At 36.6% G+C, this 16,822-nt stretch overlaps 1 protein-coding gene across 31 annotated transcripts in view; it reads left to right on the forward strand.

The window, feature by feature from the left end:
• EPB41L2 (erythrocyte membrane protein band 4.1 like 2) overlaps positions 1-16,822 on the forward strand; it is a 130,142-nt gene that overhangs the window by 35,989 nt on the left and 77,331 nt on the right. For 30 of the 31 annotated variants that reach the window (XR_005932957.1, XM_041125207.1, XM_030021817.2 and 27 more), the window contains one exon: positions 15,230-15,714. Coding sequence is in view for 30 of the 31 variants with exons in the window: in XM_041125207.1 (XP_040981141.1) it covers positions 15,244-15,714 (471 nt within the window). In the remaining variant the exon portion in view is untranslated. Of the gene's footprint in view, positions 1-6,656; positions 6,756-15,229; positions 15,715-16,822 lie in introns of those variants that run through there. The other variant, XM_030021822.2, reaches the window with a different exon arrangement.

The raw sequence follows: 16,822 nt of genomic DNA on the forward strand, positions 1-16,822 counted from the left end.
TTAGGGACTCTGTTTCCCATTACAGAATTATGGAACATTGTGCTCCAACAAAATTCTTTTTTTGCCATTTCCATCTAAATGTATCTGTCATATGGCTATATGTGTATATATATATATTTAAAAGTCTTACCTGTGCATCTTAGCATGGGGTAACACAAGCCGGTAATACATTTTCAGAATAAGAATTATGTAAATAACTTCTCAACTTTTTTGAAGTCTCTTTGGGTAGCTTAGCATACTTTACATTTTATGTGAAGTATGGTTCAATCTTTTGGCTCATATAACCTTTGTGGGATGAAAAATTGTTTTGTCTTTTCAACAACTTGAAACTCTTATTTGGAAGTCACACCAAGCATGCTATATTACTTATCTGTATATCTTAAAAGGAATGCCTTCAGTTTCATTTCTGTTTCCTTTTTCCAGTAAGCTTACTTTAATCTTTACAATTTTTATCTCAAGTGTTGCAGTATGTTTTGTAGATGTGTGCAGTCTAAAATCCATTCTCCTTTGTTAAAGAAGACAATGAAACTTTGTTTTAATTGGCATAAGAAATGCATGAGAAATGCTGCAATTTTTCGTTGCGGAAAAAAGACTGCATATTCATTTTGCTTCAAGTATTGAATTGTTTCTGTGTAAATGTGGTCATAGTGATTAATGAAGTTGCAGGGAATCACTTGATGACAGCAGTACCTCAAAAGGAAGCTGCCAACACAAAATTCTTCACCTGATACAGAGGAGAATTTGGTTCATTTGTGCATAACTGTGGTGAATTCCAATTCTGTTGAACTGGAATGTATAATTAGTGGTGTCTGCCTCCTCCAGACTTGAATTTGACCTCAGATTTTTAGTGATGTCATACAAACATGAATTAGCTTGGATTGTTCAACAGGAAAATGTTTTATCACTTGATGAGAACAGACTTTTAGCTTGTATAATAGTTATTTCAGTGGAAACTGAGCTGGGAATACTGTTCCAGGTTATAATTTTAAAACAAAAAAGCTCATTTCAACTTTTTGTATGTTTCATAACTCCCACAGAACCCAGTAACGACACTCCATATGTAGTACAATTTTTGTGCGGGTCTAGAGGATCTAATAATGTAAATAGATTAAAGACTTGTCTCCACTTTCTCTTTTCTATATGAAGTTTGGAAGTATTGCTATTGTCTAAGCAAAACTAAACTTCTCCTTTTGACTGTCACCCTTATATTTTTTGGAGAGAAGTGACATCTGTGTTTCAGCTGAAAATAAATGAAAGACTATGATGTCTGTATGTGAGAGGAGGCCTTGAGACCTATTTTTGCTTTGGTTCTACTACTGTCCTAGTGAGTGTGTCTTGCAAGTCACTTTCTCCTCATAGTGCCCAAGTTTCTCTATCTGTAAAATTATTTTTTGCCAAAATCAGTAATATTTTTATAGATTAGCCAATCTTATAACTACCACAAAACATGTCTTCAGATAGATATTTTAGACAGGTATTTGATCTTTGAGCTCTACAACAAAGGGTAAATGGGATATAATTCATGATGTGTTTTAAAACCAGAAAGAAGCTTACTATGTAGGAACTGGTGAGACAAAGATGTAGTTAAATTGTTGAAATATTGTGCTTCAAATCTTGATATTGAATGGAATTGAAACACTTAAGGATTTGTAGATATGCCTGAAAAACAGAAGTGAACTAATCAGAATTGTGTCATTTTAGGGATTTGGGGATAAAGTAACCCAGTTTTTCCAGGAAGTACAACTTTTCACTTAATCCATTAGACAGTCCAAAGGAAGCATTTGCAGTTTAAAAATAAATACATAATTACAAGTGCAAAGGAAGGAGCACTCTGTTTTAAATCTTAGAATAGAGGAACACATCTTGAAACTTATCATGAAATTAACGTACAAAAATGAAGAAGCTACTGGAAAAGTCTTAAAGTATTGCCTCGTGTGAGGCATTTGGTTGCATAGGAAAGAGATTTTAGGCTCTTGAAAAGAAATTCTTCTGTGGAAACAGCATAGCATAAGGGCAGCAGATCTAAGGGTTTTACGTTTCCCAGTCCTATAGGTGTGCATTTGCCCTTTCTTACACAAATTCTTTTGTAGCTAAATGACTTTACTGGGCAGGATTTTATATGTGAGGGTGAAATGACAGTTGCTGGATCTCCTGTGACCTAGCACTTGAAGGACCAATGCTTGGAGATCTTGTGGTCTGTCCAGTAGCCTCTACAATGTAACTTAGCCCATACCAGGATTCTGGTGTCTTCCCACCCTGCCCCCCTCTCTGGCCTCACTGCATTTTTTTGGCTATTACACAAATCATGACCTTTTTTCCTGTTTTGTCTTCAGTGTCTGTTTCCTGTTTTCTCCTTCCCTCCCCCACCCCATTTTTTACTCCTGACTTTCTCTCCAGTGGTATCTTTTACTGTTAGCTTGTTTTTCCTAAGTTTTTTGTTCACAATAAAAGAAAGAGAGAATTGAGAGCTACAATATCAGTCCTTCCCTTTTACCGTGTTTCTGTATCCACAGTGGTTACTGAATTTTTTGAACACTAATTCATACTGTTTCCCAAAACTCAAGTCTATCATATGGATGTATTTCTCCCATCTTAACACAGACACACAGATGTACACATTTTGTAAGTGCTAGAAGTTTCCAGTCTTATATTTGCTGAAGCCCATATGTTTAGGCAGACTTCTTGGACTAGCACATCCCAGACTTCATCTGGACCAGAGCTCCAGTTCTTTGTCTCTGACATCTCACTTTGGAAACTATTGTTCAAGTGATCTTGATTTCTGAGAGAACATGATGTAATTTTAAACAAGAGTCTGAGTCTCTTATCCTTTTTGTTAGTATGTGCTTTGTATAGCTTCCACACAGGAATATGCTCTTGCAAAAAAAGAACAGTTGTTAATCAGTATACTATGGTCAAGAAAAAATTTGAAATTACTTTGGTCTGTTTATGTGCTTATACCAATTTTCCCTTTCTCATTGCTTTATATTTCAAAGTACTTCACAGTTAAGAAAAATTTAGATAGGATAGGGGAAATCCATGCTCGAACATGGTCTTGGATATAAGATCAAATGCAAGAGAAGTGTACCCATAGAGAACAGCAGGGTAAATATGCTTTCAAGCATTTTTTTCAGGAAGTACCTAAACTGATGAGCCCAAAGGGAGGCAAAGAAACCCCCAAACTGTTGCAGATTGGGAGTTTCATTCAAACAAGTCTTTTTGACGTGGAGTTCATAATACTGTGCTATGTGTGTTTGTGTAATAAAACTGTTAGATAATAAATTGCTGTCAACTTGGATTTGTGTTTGCCTAGGACTGTTTCAAAGCTTTGAAACTTCTCTGGATACATACAATGAGAACTGAAAATGTGACCTAAGAAGGCAGAATAAAGCCTCTACTTAATTTGGCCTGAAAGCTTACTGTAATAACACACCATTGCCATTTGTATGTGGTCATTAAAAAGCTTTTCTGCAATGGGTGAGGCTGCTTTGGTAAACTGCAGTTCGTGATGTATATTTATATGAGAATGTCATTGCAGTCGTGGTTTGGCAAGTCACTGTCTGGTTTTTTTCCTTGTCTGCAGGACAGTTCTAAATAGTCCTCCCCACCTTGTTCTTGGTGTTGACAAATGAACTATTCTTTTAAATCTTTCTTATCTGTCGTCTTTCCCTAACTCTCCAAAGAAAACTTTGTTTAAATAGTTACTCCCTTGGGACTTCCATGCATATCCTGTTATCTGTTTTATATTACGATCTTTCATGCTGGGAATGTCCTTCCAAAAAGCACAAAACAGCTAAAGCACTTAGATGACTAATAAGCATGTTAAGTGCTGAAGTCCAGGCACAAAACCAGCATTATTGGCATAAAATTATCTTTCGCTTTTTTTCCCTGTTAGTATTATTAGCCTTGTTTCTGACCTCTAGGGCATCATTTCACTTCGTCTAGCCCAGAGATATTGCAGTGGTCGAAATGGTGGTGGTGGTGAAGCCATTGCCACGAAAAGCGGGAAACTTTGTAAAAGTTGCTGGTGTTTCCAGTCTTCTAATCAAATACCAGCATTCAGAAAAGCCTATGGGAGCGATGAAGATTTGGCTGCCAATTTTATTTGCTAAGCTAAGAGGCATCTCTCCTTCACTGCTTTTTGTTGCTTGTGATTGGCAATGTTATGCTCCCACAAGAGCAGTAGATGTGTACTTTCCTGAAGAGCAGTATTATCTGTAGTTTCAATAGTTCATTACATATGCTAGTAAACATAAGTATGTAGGAAAATGTTTGCAGTGTTCTGCTTTACTTATATCATTTTAGGCACATTACAATTATTTGGGGCAGGACGGGGGACACCACTAAGCAAATTGGTTCTGCTCTTTCAAGGGAATACTTCTGTTCCAGTAGCACATGAAAGACTGCTAGCTTGTGCTAGTTGCAAACATAAAAATTAAAACGCCAACACAAGACATCTCGGATGGCTAACCTCTGACATTTGGGGAATGTGGGATAGCTGGCAGGGAATGTGGGATAGCTGGCAGAGAATATGGAATAGCATTTATTCATTGCAGCAGCACTTGTGAATTATGTTTTTAACTATTCTATTATTCGTTTGTTTTTTATAAAATATGCTATACAATCAGTAGCCTGGGTTTGTTTACTTGCATGTGTGTCAAGATCTTTGCAGGTCCTTCAACAGCTGATTCACATACTAGTAGCAACATACCCAGCAAAGAGACAGGTGCAACTTACCTGCAGAAATCCAGAAATAATTCACCGTATAGTTTGAAATTTTGCAATTATTTGGAATTTGGATTAAGCTTGTTTAAGATTAATTGCTAGGGATGCCTTTTAACCAAGTATTTGAAATGGACTTCAGTATTGGTAGGAAGTGGTGGCAGTATCAATTTTTGTATTTCAACTTGCATCCTGGTTCAGGAAAATTGACATTAAAAAAATAGTAGCAGGAGAAGATGCTACACCTGTCACCTATATAAAATAATCTATAATTTTAATGTCACTTTTTCCAGGTTTTTGTTTCCCTCAGTAAGGTGCAGGCACCAACCAGTATTGTTAAACTGGCTTGCCAAAGCTGGAGTTCTCTCTCTAGTGCTTATATTTCACACTAGCAAAAATGAAGTGCACCTTAAAGTTGAAATACTGAACTGGTGTGGCTGCCAAAAAAGGCACTTCCGTGGCTATGTTTACACCCTAAAGCTTTGTAAACAACGTTTGTCTATTGAACTCTGTTCTTGTACATGACAGAGCAAACTGTCTTAATGCATTTGTCAGTTGGTTTCTGGCCATTGTTCCTAAGTTGGATTAGCTGAAATAAAAAGCTAACAGGCATTTTGAATGTGATCTCAGTAGTGTCTGCATCTGTATGACATTTAGCCTTGACATACTGATGAAATAAAGTTACCTGCTTATGAAAATTATTTGCAAATGTGTGCTTCTTGTAGGTGTCTGTCACTAGTGTTCTACCAAAAGCACAGATTAGTTGCTTCTCATTTCTTTTTCCTGACCTTGAATCCTGGTATTGTGGTCATTTCCCTCTTTTGCATGCTGTTGTACATTTCCTAAATATGCGAGATGGTAATAATTCTCTATATGACTTCCACTGAAGAGGAAATGCATACTTCTCAAAACAATGATGTGCGTCTGGGATTCTAGTGTCCAGAAGCTTTATTACACTGGGGCCTCTCAGTTTGCAGTAAAAAAAAATTCTCAGGTGCTAGTACATTATTTTTCAACCAGAGTTGGAAAGAGCTTTGATTAACCATGTTATTCTAAGTACCTTGGAAGCATACTTTATGCAAGAGTAAACTTAATGTTTCAAGTATAAAAAGAAACCATTTTTAATCTTGCCAATACATTATAAATAGAAAGAATGAAAGTTGGAAATGAAAAATTTGTTGTATATCTAGAAATCAATCACCTCCAAATCAGAACAAGCTAAATAATTTACAGAACCCAAATAGATTCCCCCCCCCCCCCTTTAAGAAGAATTGGAAAAAATGAAATATTTGCCTGTGCTTCAGTGGAATTATGGCACTGTTACAGAAACAACCATTTGGTGAGGTGGGATGGGGTGAAGGGAAGGGAATGGAGATTGAAGGGACAACATTGCTCAGAACAAATGAATGCTCACTGCTGTTTTTAATCTCTAAAATTGTGGTTATCGTGAGGGTTTAATGTGAACAGTCAAAACCCACTGTAAACTTGCAATGTTGATTTTTAAAGACAGGGCAGAGATTTTTCTAAAACTGTGGTGTTAGTTTGTTGGACAGATAACAGGAAAACAGAGCTGTCTCTTGACCCATGTTCATTTTCTGGCTGCTGGAATGAATTTGGAACTAAATCCCAGTTTTCCATTGAGCATGTCCTTCTCTAGCAGTGTCAGGGCTTGGGTGGGGTCATTCTTGTTCAGTACAGCTTTTCAAAAAGACTGTTGGAATCTCATCAGCTTACAACATTTTTTCGCTGCTGGGGAACAGCACAAAACTAGCTTGATAAACAGATTATATATGTGCATATGTACTCTGGCAAAGAGAGATTTCTTGATTTGAATTAAGTTGCTTTTTGAGATTCATTTTTTTGCCTTGATATATCAGAGTATTTGTAGCTTAAAAGTAGAAAAGGAACAGTTTCCTGTTATCCCTGGGTATGGTATAGATAGCACGGAGAGCTGCAAGATGTATACTTTCTTAAATGTAATCTCAAAGAAATTTTGATGTGGGCATCGCCACTGGGCTACGTGTAGCACTTGAAAGGTATTTATGTTCTGATTTTGTTGAAAGTTTTGGGGTTGTTATTTTTATGATGAGCTTTATATGTTGTATGGGTGCTGTTACATAGATGATGCAGTTCTCTATGCATTTCATTTAGTTTGGGAAACAGCATGTTCTAATATTATTTGCTATGTTTTATTATAAATTTTTAGGCTGCTACCTAGTGTCAGGAGACAAATTTTTACAAAATAGTGTTTAAAGAATTCTCACTTGTTTTCATGTCTCTCAGTATTATCTTTCCTTTCTGGAGAGTTGTATCCCTTCAACTGAATTATCCTTTGAAACTAATCCTTTTAAGTTGTATATGGATTGCATTAACCAAGTTATTTACCAGGCAAAATAGAGATGGCCTACAGCAGGTGTTTTATGAAAAGTTGGGAGCACTTGAGTGATAGGGAATAGATATATGTTGTTGTGGTGCTTTAAGGGGAAAAAGATTTTGAGAAATAGTAATGTTCCTGGATTCTGTTTTGACTTTACAAAGAGTTGAGGTAACTTCCCTAGAGTTGCTTTATAGAAATTTGTCGGCATAATAGAATATTTTCACAATAAAACTATCTAGACTGCAGATACTCACTTTGCAATTTTAGACAGAAACAGCTTTCTCTGTCTCATTTAATTTGCTGTCTATATCCTTGATTTTTTTTTTTTTTTTTTTTTGTCTTCACAGTGTTCTTCAGAATTACTCTAGTACTTGTCTTATATGATTGTTTCAGCAGTATCTTTTAAGTTCACACCATTCTATGTAGGGACTTGTCAGTGTTTTTCTGGCAAGTCCTGTGTATTCATTGTATTGCAAGGAATGATGACACATCTTCAATAATTTTCTAGCACTACAAAAATTGGTTCTAGAGACTTAATGATATTTCAGTATTTATGTAAGTACAAAAATGTTTTCCTAGTAATGCAGGTAGGCTACTGTATTTAGGGGGCAAACATTGTACGCTTGCAAATATTCAGCTGTATGATGGCATGGGTGTAAACAAGAAGGCTAACAAAATACCTGTTACTTTGAATAGTGACTTCACTATCTGGGTAAAAGGATGCTTATGAGTATAGTTGCCATTAACTCTGTCTGGGGCTGCTAGCCACAATGACGTGCCTGGAATTTTCTGGAAACCGGATTTGATAGAAATGGGATCCTTTCGGAAGATACCATTTTGTGCCAGTTCTGCTCTTGGAGATAAGCTTAGATGCTATGTGAATATGGGTGTATACTTAGACACACACATGTTCACGTATACATGTAACTAATTTTTATTGTCATGGAGTAGTAATTCAGCATCTGGCTCTCAAGTTATATTTATTAAAATATGTTAGGTTAATACTTCTATGAAAACATTCAATTACTTGTCATAATTTGGGAATTACACTTGAAATTGGAATATTGTTGCTCTTTTAAAGTTTGAGCTTTGAAATGTGCTACCGATTTTTAGAACTATTATGGCACCATCTGCTGACCAATGTACAGACTGGCAATGACAGCTCACCTGGCTATCTCCTTGCAGATAAGCTCCCAGTTTAGGAGACACTTAGAGCAGAATTGTAAGGAGAAAAGGTGGTTTTTAGTTGGCTTATGTTTGGGATAAATATTTGTAGCAGGAGATATTATTACGATGGCAAAAGTCTGAATCATAACACACCTTTAGTTGTCTAGTCACCTGGATTACTGCATAAGGCTCCTCCATGAACTGTAAAGCTTTAAAAGAAATAATTTTGGGGTTGTTTTTGGCTATATGTGGCATAGGATTGTTCTTGGTAGTCTGTTTATCAATGCATTACCTTCTAAGCCTACAAATAAGAGCCGTGACAGCATGAGATCAGTTCATGCCCCAGCTCCGGTGGTCTTGTCGCAGCGTGGGAAACTGATGGACTCTGACAGGCTTCTGCCCTGTGGCTACTGCTGAGACTCACTAAAAAGCAGAGTCTGCAGCCTGTCTCTTCAGGCTCTGCAGTTAACCTTGATTTTTGTGCACAGTGATCAACAGGGAAGGAGCAAACGGAAACAGTCCTTCAGTGTGTAAATACTTAGGTTTGGGTTCAATTACTAGAGGTCATCTTAATTTGAAAATAGCTGATTAGATTTTGTACATGCAAAATGTTTTCCTCTGGGTTCTCTGTTGTAACTTTTTAAAACATGTTCAGTAGTTTGCTAAACTGTTGATCTTTGACTTTAGTCTCATCTATTTTTTTCAGGAATGTGCTTAAAAATGAACTTAATCCAAATTATTAGATTCAGTAGTCAAAGTATGTCTGTTTGTATGTATATACAGTCCTGTGTATGTATAAATACTGAGACAGATGCAAGTTCCTATGGGAGAACTGGGGCTTCTTTGAGTTGGTGTTTGACTGCAGGTTGGTATTTTATTGGAAGCTGTACAATGTCAATGTTGTGGATTGATGTAACTAAGCCAGTTTTAGGGATTTTTTTCTTCCTTAAGGATCTCAAAGTTGAAGACTGTATTCTTTAGTTGTTAATTTATTCCTTTGCGTTCAGAGAGCTCCATGTCTTTGTAATTGTAGTAATCCATCTAAATGATGACTAAAAGGTGAAACTGGATTTACATTTTGCTTTGTCTTCTAATAGAATGTGTGCAGGTTATACTGGCACCTTCAGCAAAATGATGCAGCACAGTGGTGTGCTGCAGAGAACCATGTGATGCCATGAGTTTTCTTGTTTACATGCCTAAATACAAGTTTTAAAATTTAACAGAAATGTAAGAGAAAGTTTAGTTAGTACTTTCAGCCTGATTTGGAGTATAAATGATTGTACTCCACAGAAAATAATTGATTTATGCTTTTGAAAAGTCTTCTGGGTATAGTACCAAGTTGCTCAGGTATTACCTACTGGTTAAACCAGACCCTTTTACTCTCTGTAAAATTTGAATGACTATTCCAGCTAGGATTTTAGTTCTTTTATGGCTTTCATGTCAAGAAATTTTATGTGTTGAAACCAGCAATCATGTTGTTCCTAAATGACCTGTCCTAACCAAGTGTGAAATACAGAGCAGTCTTCTATTGTGCTTCAAATCAGTAATATGACAAGAAATAAAACTTCCGTTAGAACAAAAAACCTCCCAAATAAGCAGTTGAAATACATATGACCTTGTTTCAGGTTTTTGTGCACACTTTTCAGACATTAGAAATTTTCTTTGCTCTCTTTTTGTTCTTTTATGTGCACCCTATGTGAGCTTCAATATTTGGAAGTGCAAGTGTGCAATTAGTTAATTTTTATAAAGGTAATGATTTTAAAAAACAATTATTAATAATATAGTGATCCAGAAAATTGCATGACTTGCGCAGACACCCATGTTGGCTTTTAGTGCACTGACTTGTAATTTATTTCAATGGAAGTAGGATGAATATTTTTTTTTTTCTTCTACAACATGATGGTTTCTCTGCGAATCCTTGTAGACTGGTGGAGATATAACTATCAAAGCAATTTTGATTTCTTGAGTTTGCTATGAATTTCAGTGACAAACTGAAGAAGAAAAAACAAGTTTAGGACTACCATTTCCTACTTTCATATACTCAGAAAAATAAGTAAAATGAGATCCAGAGATGCATGGAAAAAGGATTTGGATTTGTTCATCTGTGCTGTTGAATAAGAAATACCATAATGGAAACAGTGAATTAAGATGCAGATTATCAACTACAGTGAAAGTAAACTTTCAAGGGTTTTAGTTTTTTAGTTCAATGTTGTCTGGGATCTTTGAGCCACTTTATTTTTATTTTTTTTTTATTTTTTTAAACTAAATTCATTTTATACTCGATATGTCTTCCGTTTCTGGTTTACCTATGGTGGCAGAAATCCTTCTGGTCAGACAACTACATTTCAAGAATTTATGCTAGCAGCTTGAAGAAAGGTATCAACCAACTGACAAATCTGTATATTTGAGAGGAAAGAGAGTGGTAAGGAAAGAATATAGTGTTCTGCCCTGCTTTCAGGTGTGAATTCTGGCCAGCATTAATTTCTCCTCAGTGGAATAAAAAGGGAGAGGAAGGGATAATGGAGAAGGGAGAGAATACCTGTTGTCTTCAGTCGCTTCCTGGCCAGCACTCTTGCTTGGGGAAGTTGGCAGAGTTAAGATTAGGGCAGGACATCTGCTCCCCATAAAAGTGGGACCTGTTTTAACAAACTTAATTCCTTTTCAGAACTTGTGAGGTGGTTTCCAATGCTTTTTGCCCTCCCACCTTGGTCCTTGCAGTTTGGGTAGACATTCAATCTGCATGAGCCAGGTTTTCAGGAGGATTACAAAAGATAAAGATGTTATCACTAGTACTTTAATGCCAATTACAAAATCTATGAAGTTTTTTTTTTCTTTGCTCAGACCTTGGTAATCCTTCCATTTGAGCATCTCCCTAAGGTTTGTTCTCTGTTGTCCACTCCTGATGCAAGAGTCTTACTCTTATTTTCCTTTCTCATTTCAAAATGAAATATGGATTTAATGTTACCTTGCAATATGAAAGAGGTGAGATAAGGAAAACCCTATCCTGCTGCAGCTGTTACAGAGCTTGAAAAAACTAAAGGGGCAAAAATGTGTAGTGTGCTTATGCTACATAGTAAGAGCAAATGAGAGTTTACTTGGGGACAGGAGGGGAAGAAAAAATGCAGTTAAAGTTTAGAGCTGTAAATTTTCAACCTAACTTGTTTTATTTCTTCCTGATCTTACTTCTGAGACAAATGCTGTCTGCTTCTTATTTCCATTTTCTTTCTGACACATTGTTGGCTGTTAAGACACAGGGCTAGGTGGGATCTTGCAAGGTCTTTCCTGTCAGTGCAGGAGGGGATCAGGAAAAAGCCATTTCCAGATAACCTGGTTGCTTGATCTGCTTGACTGTAGTGAAGTCATCAGAGACTTTACAACTTGCAACAGTAGGCTCTGATTGCAGAAGTCCAATGTTTTGTCCCTCACTACCTCTGTTTTTCCTGTGAACCACAAAACTGGAGGATCTGACAGAGCATTGAAATAGTGAGTACAAGGGAAGGGAGTGCAGGGGAGGGCAGATAAATCTGACTTTCTGTTTCTCAAGGGATGCCTGATTATTGTGCCATCATGAAACTCTAGAAAAAAGAAATACATAAAGCTTGTGGTAGAGAAGGTAGATATTTTGAGAAGACTATCCCTTACACTCTTGGTCAGTGCCCTTGTTCAGTAAATTAATCCATTTCTTAACAGCTCATTCAGAGACTACTGGGAGTATAAAGAAATCCACAGGCTTAGGGAAGAGGTGTGTTTTGTTTTGTAGGTTTTTCCTCTCTATTCCTCATTCCACCCCCCCCCCCCCCCCCCCCCCCCCCGAAAAGCACTGAAGTTACAAGCTTATATGAAATTGAGCTCGTGAAAGAAATCACCTCTTGCATCAAATGAAGGCATTCAATGAATGTGGACAGACCTATTCAGACAGGGGCTGTAACAAGTTTCCCTTGCTTCTGCAGTATAAAGCCAAGTTTTCTTTTTAACTATAACTTCAATTATGAAAACCTGGACACTTGGAGATGCAGAACCTTTCTTGCTTCACACTGAGCAAGTTTGTACCACCTACTGCTATCCTGTCTAAATTTAATGAGTTAAGATGTGTAATTTGGTATTCTCAGTCCCTTTTATTGTTAGAACAATATCATAGGAACGTGTTTACAGGGTGATTTATTTTGCTCAGTTCTAAGGAATTTTCTGGAGATGTCTCCTGTTTGACTATATAAGCAGAATATGATCTTAATTTCGAGAATGGTATATCATGACTTTTTATTAGTGTGTGCATATATTTAATGCATTTCTGTATATTTTGAAAATTAAAAGAAGCATGCATGAAATACAGTGATTTTCCTTTTCCTGTAGCTTCTTTAAAGATTTATCAAGTTCTCTAAAAGTTTTTAGCTACTTTCTGAGAAGAAATTGGCTCTTTCTTAGAGATGCATGAAAAAAAAATCACCACCGTCTCTGTTAATAATGAAACCTCCATTTTGACTTTATTAAGCAGAGTGGATTGCTATTTTCTGATCACCAAAAGTTTGGATTTTTTTCTTGGGGAAAGTTGATTTTGGTTTTCTATATATTGTTCATCTTGATAATAAACTTTCACATTATTAAGAATGATACCTACCGTTAGGAAAGAACAGTAGCAATTCTGTGTAAGGTATGAAGATGATAGCAAAATGTAATTTGACTAGTAGTAGCTTTAAAACTAGCATACTAATATGTGGCTTTAAATAGCAAGTTCTTTAATCTTAACAGCTAGTCAAATGGAAACCTGCCTTTCAGAGGCCTATTACCTCTGAGATAAAGAATACTTACATAAATATTAATACTCTATCACAACAAGCTTTATTAGTAGTATTAAAACTTGAAGGGTTTTATAAAAAGTGAAAATAAGGGCCACATAACTGTAATATTTAAGCTTGAAATGTATTCAGAAGTTTCTAGTATAGCAGTAAAGGTACTAACTTTTCCTTTAATTTCCCCATTGGTGAATGCTTTGTTTTAGATAGTGAAGTTTAAAGTAACAAAGAAGCAACCCACAACAACTTTTGGTCTCAAGATACTTGCTTGATATGAATTTGCCTGTAGATAGTTCAAGGCTCCTATGTCTAAGCTGCTTACTAAGATAACTGTCAAGTTTGTTTCCTTTGGCTTGATATTTATTGTCCATCTCTTTTGCCAGAAGGGCTTCTCTTTTGTATATTTGGGCATCTTTTAGCTTCTGTTTTTTTGGGTTTTTTTTTTTTTTTTCCTTCCTTCTTCTTCTTCTCCTTGGGCATGGCATAGTTTAACTTCATTTCTGACTACTTGTGAACATGATTTGAAACCCAGAGGCAAAATGTTGCTGCAGCCTTGTGACCTAAACTAGTTTCCAGTTGGCTTCAAGTGCGGTTTAAAGTGTTGTGCAAGTTAACTACATCAAGACGAAACTAGATTACCTTCTCTTTGACTCTTTTTTGGGCAGGGGTGGAGGCAGCAGCTGTTGAGTTCAGCAGGAGTCCTGGACCTATAGCCTTCTGACTCTAATGGCAGGCATTGATGGCAATCAATTTTAATTGAGAGGGCCCAATATTTTAAAGTTATAAATGTGATTGTAACTAACCTGCTAACCTTCAGGCCAGACAAACAGACCATCAGTTTAAAACTAATTGTTTTAAGAAGGTTGTAGATAAATACCAGTGTCTTCTAATGCGATCTAACCATTTTAAACTTTGTTGGACCCTGGTGTGCTTATTTTTGTTGGCTCACTTCAATAAATTGGAAAAAATAATTATATTATGTTTTCAAGGTAACACAGCAAAATCCAGTGCCACACAGCTAACAAAATTTGTTTATTCTAGTTAGTATTTTTTCAAGAAATACCAATAATGTTGAGATTAAAGATTATTATCACATATCCTGTTGTTATAGTATTATGATTTGTCTTTAATTTCACTGAAGGAAGAGCAGGCAGAAGTGGTGAGAGAGTATAAGAGTTATGTATGATTTTATGTTGGTTGGTATGAACTCGTAATTAAGAACCCAATCTCACTTTAAAAAAAAAAAAAGTATGCTTCCTAGTGTTATTAGTAATCAGTATCACTGACTTACAATTTCTAATTTGTTTTATACTCAATATTGAGCTCACCATCCTTTTTTCCTATTCTTTGGTAAGCTAGCTCTTTCATTTTCTTCCATCCCCACCAGTGGCTCACTGTGGACTGAGATAAAGAAATTGTGAAAGTACACCCTTAACTTCAAATGCAACAGATTTAACTATAAACTGAAACTTAAATACTAAAGCTGTGACTTCCCATCTAAAGTCAATGTCTCCTGATACTGTCAACTGTAAGCCTACTGGTTGCTTCTTTGCTGAAAAGGTATGGATGATAAGGAGGATGGAAGAGTTATATGAAGTCTAACTGAGCCTCTTTTAAGGCAGGAATGGCTTTTCTTAATGTAAAAGGGAACAACTGGAAGCATGCACTCTTTCTTGATTTAAAAAGACTTTCTGTATAAAACTTGTGGTATATTGATAAGTGTCAGTGAATAGTAAGGGGGTTGTATATACCAGTTCAACTAGAGAAGGTGGATGCTCTTCTGAAATTTGAGCTTCTGGGTCAACCAAGGAGCCTAGTAGAAAGAGAACTGAAGTTATTCATGAAATAACCTTGGCCGATAACATTAGGAGTAGCTTATAATAAAACAAATGCATTTCAGTAAGCATACGTAAATTTTTATCAAGGAGAAGGAAACTATTGGTAGATCTATCTCTCTAGAATAGTATTTTTGAAAATCTTTATCTGCAGAGCACTAAGTTTCAGCTTACTGGTTTTACTTCTGAGCTGAGAATTTGAAGAGAAATATTTCTTTAACCCAAATAAGTTTAATTTAGAAACTCTTGTAGGTTATTACTACAAATTACTGAAAATAATGTAAGAGTCAGTAAAAGTAGTGATGCTACATAACAAAACTTCTTATTGTTGCTTCTTTTAGTGTAAGCTGTGACAATGACAACTGAAGTTGGCTCAGAGACTGAAGTAAAGAAAGATTCTGAGCAGCTGGGACCAGACAAAGCCAAGGACAACCCTGAAGAAGCATCAGAGACTCCAGAAAATCAAAAGTCTAGGGAAACATCCTCTGAAGAAGCTCAAGATTCTTCCTCTGTCCCAGCACCAACTAGCCAAAGTAGTCCAAGTAGCCAGAAGGAGGAGAAAGCTTCACCTGAAAGCAAGGGTATTTCTCGTTTCCTCCCACCCTGGCTTAAAAAACAAAAATCATACACCTTGGCAGAGCCCAAAGATGAGACCAAGAAAAGGACCACAGGGGAACAACAAGTAGTTGAAGAAAGTGAATGCCAGGCACCAGACCGGGTAGCTCAGCCACAAAAGAGCTTAGAAGAAGCAGCGGCTGAAAATCAGCATAACGCTAAAGCAGATGACAAAGAAGAAAAACACTCTGTTAGTAGTGCTGAAACACAGGTACATGTGGGAAGGCTAATAGATGCTTTAGAATAATTTTAATGAGACCTGATTCATGATTTCTGTAATTCATGTAAAACTTTGTTAGGATCATATTGGGGAAAAAATGACAGCTACTATCTGGCCTTCTGTGCAGTTGGGTTGATATAGTTACAAGTAGCATAGCTTGTTTTAAAGGTTCCTGCTCTCTGGCAGACTGTTTTTTACTCTAGTCATTCTAGATGTCTAATTTTAGTGTAAACTCACGCTTTGGCATACTTCAAAGTAACATTGAACTGTATCATTGTGGTAGAAATGAGCAGGGATAAGAGGAGAAGCTTCTTAAGTCAGCTTTGTCTCTGAAGCCATTGCATCACAGAAATACCTCCTTAGTGACTTAACCACAACAAATAACAAATGTATTATCTCTGACTCCCTATAATCTCAATTTTTGTTATCCTTTACCTAGAAACCATGCTTGTGGTCACTGTCCTTATTGATTCATTCTGGGAGGTTGGTGCTGAGTTCCAAGCCAAATGGCACCTTCTGCAGTGCTCCAGAGTCTTGCTTTTTGAAAAGCTGCATGTCAGTTCTTAACACTCAAACCTTGCATTCTAGGGTGGTAAAGATGACTAAGGGCATAGAGAGTCTTCCATATGAGGAGGGGCTGAGAGAGCTGGTACTGTTCAGCCTGGAGAAGGGAAGGGTCAAGGGGAATCTTATCAATGTGTATGAATACCTGAAGGGAGGGAATGAAAAGGAGCCAGACTCTTCTCAGTGGTATGCAGTTAAATGACAAAAGGCAATGGGCACAAATTAAAAACATGAAATTTCATCTCAAATCACAAAAATATCTTTTTTACTGTGATGGTGGGTCTAACACTGGAACAGGTTGCCCAGGGAAATTGTGGAGTCTCCATCTGTGAAGATACACAAAACCCAACTGGATATGGTCCTGGGCAAACTGCTCTAGATGGCCCTAGAGGCATTGGATGAGACGATCTCAAGAGGTCCCTTCCAACCTCAACTGCTCTGTGATTCTGTATAACTTGACTTTCATAAACACTGGTTTTTAGTTTTGTATAATTCCTGGAGCTTCTTTTTAAATTAGTTTCTGTTAGGAGAAAAA

The sequence above is a fragment of the Aquila chrysaetos genome, chromosome 8 (genome assembly GCF_900496995.4).
Source record: "Aquila chrysaetos chrysaetos chromosome 8, bAquChr1.4, whole genome shotgun sequence".
Classification (NCBI taxonomy): Eukaryota; Metazoa; Chordata; class Aves; order Accipitriformes; family Accipitridae; genus Aquila; species Aquila chrysaetos.